General features: G+C 36.5%; 1 protein-coding gene across 1 annotated transcript; it reads left to right on the top strand.

The window, feature by feature from the left end:
* The first annotated feature begins 4,504 nt into the window (after positions 1-4,504).
* LOC121175243 (secreted RxLR effector protein 161-like) lies at positions 4,505-4,963 on the top strand. The gene has a single exon (XM_041017778.1). The coding sequence runs from the start codon at positions 4,505-4,507 to the stop codon at positions 4,961-4,963; it is 459 nt and encodes a 152-aa protein (XP_040873712.1).
* The last annotated feature ends 218 nt before the right edge of the window (positions 4,964-5,181 follow it).

Here is a 5,181-nt window from a genome sequence, read left to right as displayed (position 1 = left end):
CAGTAAAAATTGTTCTTGGCTGTATGGATTTGGACTTGGCATTGAGGACGGAACGACCCATTTTCACTTCGGAAAACCTCTAATGAGGTAAAAATTGAGAAGTGGGATCGGTCCAACCGAATGTGTTTTATGATCCTGAAGCGCTCTATTCTAGAGGCATTTTGGGACTCTATTTCTGAGGGTCAAAATGCAAAGAAATTCCTTGAGGAAATTGAGTAATACTTTGCCAAAAATAAATAATAAAAAAAAGTGAAGACAAGTAACCTTTTGGCTAAACTCATCTCCATGAAGTATAAAGGCAAAGGGAACATAAGGGAGTACATTATGGAGATGTCCAATCTCGCATCGAAACTCAAGTCACTTAAGTTAGATCTTGGTGAAGACCTGCTCGTGCACTTGGTTTTGATCTCGTTTCTTGCACACTTTGGGCAATTCAAAGTGAGCTATAACACTCAGAAGGACAAATGGTCCCTCAATGAGCTTATATCTCACTGCGTGCAAGAGGATGAGAGGTTGCAAAGAGATAGGACTGAAAGTGCTCACTTGACTTCGACCTCTTAGAATAAGAAAAGGAAGAAGACTAAGGGTGTTGCGGAAGGGACTTCTCAGCAAAAGAAACAAAATAAGGATGAGAAATTTACCTGTTACTTCTGCAAGAAGTCGGGACACATGAAGAAAAAGTGTCCCCAGTATGCCACATGGCGTGTGAAGAAAGGTAAATTTCTTACTCTAGTTTGTTCTGAAGTTAATTTGGCTTTTGTACCTAAAGATACTTGGTGAATAGATTCTGATGCTATTACTCACATAATATCTTTTAGACGAAATTTGATTTCTATTTCTAGTTTGAACAAATTTGGATTTTCTTGTTCATTTAAAAATAATAAAGTTAGTCTCTACCAAAATTCAAATATGGTTGGTTCTGGTTCTTTAATTGATAATCTTTACATGCTTGATGTTGTTAGTTCCTATAATGAAATATTGCAAATAAGTTCACATGGTACAAAATGAAAGTTGAATGAGAATTCAACCACCTTATGGTATAAGCATTTAGGCCATATCTCTAAACAGAGAATTCAGAGACTTGTGTTGGATGAAATTCTTTACCCTTTGGATTTATCGGACTTTGAGGTCTGTGTTGAATGTATAAAGGGAAAACGAACAAACATAAGGAAATTAGGTGTCGAAAGAGCTAAAGATGTCTTAGAACTAGTGCATACAGACATTTGTGGTCCTTTTCCTACAACTTCTTGGAATGGACAACAATATTTCATTACGTTCATAGATGACTACTCTAGATACAGTTACCTATATTTGATACATGAGAAGTCCCAATCCCTAGACATTTTTAAGACTTTCAAGGCTGAGGTTGAACTTCAACTTGGAAAGAAAATTAAGATTGTCAAATCTGCCTGTGGAGGTGAGTACTATGACAGATATGACGGATCAGGAGAACAACGTCCAAGACCTTTTGTGCTTTTCCTCAAAGAGTGTGGAATTGTTCCGCAATACACTATGTCGGGAAAACCTAGCATGAATGGTGTAGCAGAACGAAGAAACAAACTCTTAAGGATATGGTGAGAAGTATGATTAGTCATTCTTCTTTTCCAGAGTCACTTTAGGGAGAAACCTTAAAGATCGCAGTTTACATCCTTAATAGGGTGCCAAGTAAAGCAATTAACAAAACCCCTTATGAACTTTGGATTGGTAAAAGGCCAAGCATTAAACATTTGCACATTTGGGGTTGTCCAGCTGAGGCACGATCTTATAGACCACATGAAAGAAAGTTAGACTTAAGAACAATTAGCTGTTATTTTGTTGGCTATGTTGAATGCTCTCGGGGCTATAAATTTTACAATCCCACCTTAAGATACTTTTTCGAGACGGGAAATGCGAAATTTCTTGAGAAAATTGAGTTTAGAAAGGAAGAGAACATAATGAATGTTGTCTTTGAGGAAGAACTTGTTATTTATAGTGATCAACTCCTTGTACCTATTATTGTTCAAGACACAACTCTAGTAATAGAATATAATGTTCAAACTATTGTCATTGTTCCAGAACAAGACAACAATGAGGTTCTCCCTCAAATACCTTTAGAGCAACTTCAACAATCTCAAGAAGTTCTGTTAAGGAGATCCATTAGAGAGATGAGAAGTGCAATCTCAAATGATTATATTATATTTCTCCAAGGACATAAGAATGACGTTGGTTTAACAGAGGATGATCCAATCAACTTCTGTCAAGCTATGCTCAGTTCTAACTGTAGAAGCAAGGCTTCATGGTGAATGTGATTCAAAGGTGTTTTGATGATAACAATGATGACAACAAAAAATGATGACAAAGGTGATGAACAAAAAGCTCAAAGATCAAAGAACAACTCAAGTGAATCAAGAACAAGTCAAGAGTTCAAGAATTAAGAAGAATTCAAGACTCAAGAAGAAAGCCTAGAATCAAGAATCAAGATTCAATATCTCAAGAATCAAGATCAAGATTCAAGACTCAAGATTCAAGAACGAAGAAAAGACTCAATCAAGATAAGTATTAAAAAGTTTTTTCAAAACTTTGAATAGCACATGAGTTTTTGACAAAACCTTTACCAAAGAGTTTTTACTCTCTGGTAATCGATTACCATATTGGTGTAATCGATTACCAGTAGCAAAATGAGTTTGAAAAAGTTTTCAAACTGAATTTACAACGTTCCAATTATTTTCAAAGGGCTGTAATCGATTACAATGTTTTGGTAATCGATTACCAGTGCCCTTGAACGTTGAAATTCAAATTTAAATGTGAAGAGTCACATCCTTTCACTCAAAAGCTTTGTGTAATCGATTACACTAATTTGGTAATCGATTACCAGTGACTGTTTCTAAAAAAATCAAAAGATGTAACTCTTCAAAAAAAGGTTTGACTTTTTCAAATGGATTTTAAGTTTTTCTAAAAAGTTATAACTCTTCTGAATGGTCTTCTTGACCAGACATGAAGAGTCTATAAAAGCAAGGCTTTGTTTTGCATTTCAAGAATCTTGAATACTTTTGCTTTTCCAATCAATCATTTACAAGCCTTGAAATCTCTTTGAAATTTTTCTCCTTCTTCTTTGTACTAAATGCTTTATGAAGTTTTCTGGTTTTCCAAACCTTGAAAACTTGTGCTATTCATCTTTTCATTCTCTTCTCCCTTTGCCAAAAAGAATTCGCTAAGGACTAACCGCCTGAATTCTTTTTGTGTCTCTCTTTTCCCTTTTCCAAAAGAACAAAGGACTAACCGCCTGAATTCTTTTGTGTCTCCCTTCTCCCTTGTCAAAGAACTCAAAACGACACAGTATGAGAATTCTTTTGATTCTTCCCTTTCCCTAATACAAAAGTGTTTAAAGGACTAACCGCCTGAGAATTCTTTTGTATCCCCATTCACAAAGTATCAAAGGTTTAATAGTCTGAGATCTTTGTTTCAACACATTGGAGGGTACATCCTTTGTGGTACAAGTAGAGGGTACATCTACTTGGGTTTGACTGAGAACAAGAGAGGGTACATCTCTTGTGGATCAGTTCTAGTGGAGGGTACATCCACTAGGTTCAAAGAGAACAAGGGATGGTACATCCCTTGTGGATCTTTGCTTGTAAAAGGATTTTTACAAGGTTGAAAGAAATCTCAAGGACCGTAGGTCGCTTGGGGACTGGATGTAGGCACGGGTTGTTGCCGAACCAGTATAAAAACTCTTGTGTGTTTGTTTCCTTCTTCCCTACTCTTTTACTTTCCGCTGTGCATTTAATTTCCGCTTTTACTTTCTGTTAAGTTTCTCTTCTACTTCTTATTCTCTTAACAATTTAGTAAAAGCCTTAAAAGAATAATTTTTAATTAGTAAAGGTTTAGGAATAATTAATTCAACCCCCCCTTCTTAATTATTCTGAGGCCACTCGATCCAACACTAACTCTCAAAAATGGATTGACACCATGAAGGATGAGATGAAGTCTATGAAAGACAATGAAGTTTGGGATCTAGTCGAATTGCCTGAAGGTGTGAAACCTATTGGTTGTAAATGGATATTTAAAACCAAGAAGGATTCAAAGGGTAATATCGAGAGATATAAGACTCGTCTAGTTGGTAAAGGCTTTACTCCAAAAGAAGGCATTGACTATAAAGAAACCTTTTCTCCAGTATCTTCAAATGATTCTTTTAGAACTATAATGACACTGGTAGCTCATTTTGACTTAGAGCTACATCAGATGGATGTCAAGACTGTGTTTCTAAATGGTGACATTGAAGAAATGATTTATATGGTGCAACCAAAAAACTTTGTGTTGGGTGACTCAAAGTCCATGGAATGCAAACTAAAGAAATCCATCTATGGTCTCAAACAGGCTTTCCGTCAATGGTATTACAAGTTCCATCAAGTCATTACCTCATATGGTTTCAAGGCAAATGTAGTTGATGATTGTGTATATCATAATAGCTAAAGGAGACAAACTCAGTCTCAAACAATGCCCCAATAATGACCTTGAAAGAACTGAGATGCAGAAGATTCCCTATGCGTTAGCAGTGGGAAGTCTGATGTATGCTCAAGTTTGTACTCGTCCCGACATAACATTTGTCGTAGGAGTTCTGGGCAGATACTTGAGTAATCCTGGATTGCAACATTGGAAGGCAGTGAAACGTGTAATGCATTACTTGAAGAGAACAAAAGGTTACATGCTCACTTATCAGAAGTCTGACAATTTGGAGATCATCGGATACTCAGACTCTGATTTTGCTGGATGTCAAGACAACAAACGCTCCACTTCTGGATACATATATATGTTGGCTGGAGGAGCTATATCTTGGAAGTCTGCTAAACAGACTCTTGTAGCTTCTTCAACCATGGCTGCGAAGTTTGTTGCTTGTTTTGAGGCATCTAATCACGGGATATGGCTGCGAAACTTTGTCACTAGTTTGCGTGTGGTCAATGCCATTGAAAGACCATTGAAAATTTAGTGACAATAACTCTGCAGTTCTTTACTCCAACAACAATAGGAGTACAACCAAGTCAAAATTCATTGACATCAAGTTTCTGGTTGTGAAGGAAAAAGTTCAGAATAGGCATATTTCCATAGAACATATAGGGATTGATTCCATGCTAGCTGACCCACTTACTAAAGGTTTGGTACCTAGAGTTTTTCATGAGCACACTGCTCATATGAGTGTAGTTCCTA

Source organism: Glycine max, chromosome 8, assembly GCF_000004515.6.
Source record: "Glycine max cultivar Williams 82 chromosome 8, Glycine_max_v4.0, whole genome shotgun sequence".
In the NCBI taxonomy this organism is placed as follows: Eukaryota; Viridiplantae; Streptophyta; class Magnoliopsida; order Fabales; family Fabaceae; genus Glycine; species Glycine max.
The sequence above is the reverse complement of the archived record's forward strand: the minus strand, read 5'-3'. Positions and strand labels throughout refer to the sequence as shown.

What these genes read in the sequence shown, in the direction of transcription:
- LOC121175243 (XM_041017778.1), top strand. Translation starts at nt 4,505, where the DNA reads ATGCAGAAGATTCCCTATGCGTTAGCAGTGGGAAGTCTGATGTATGCT.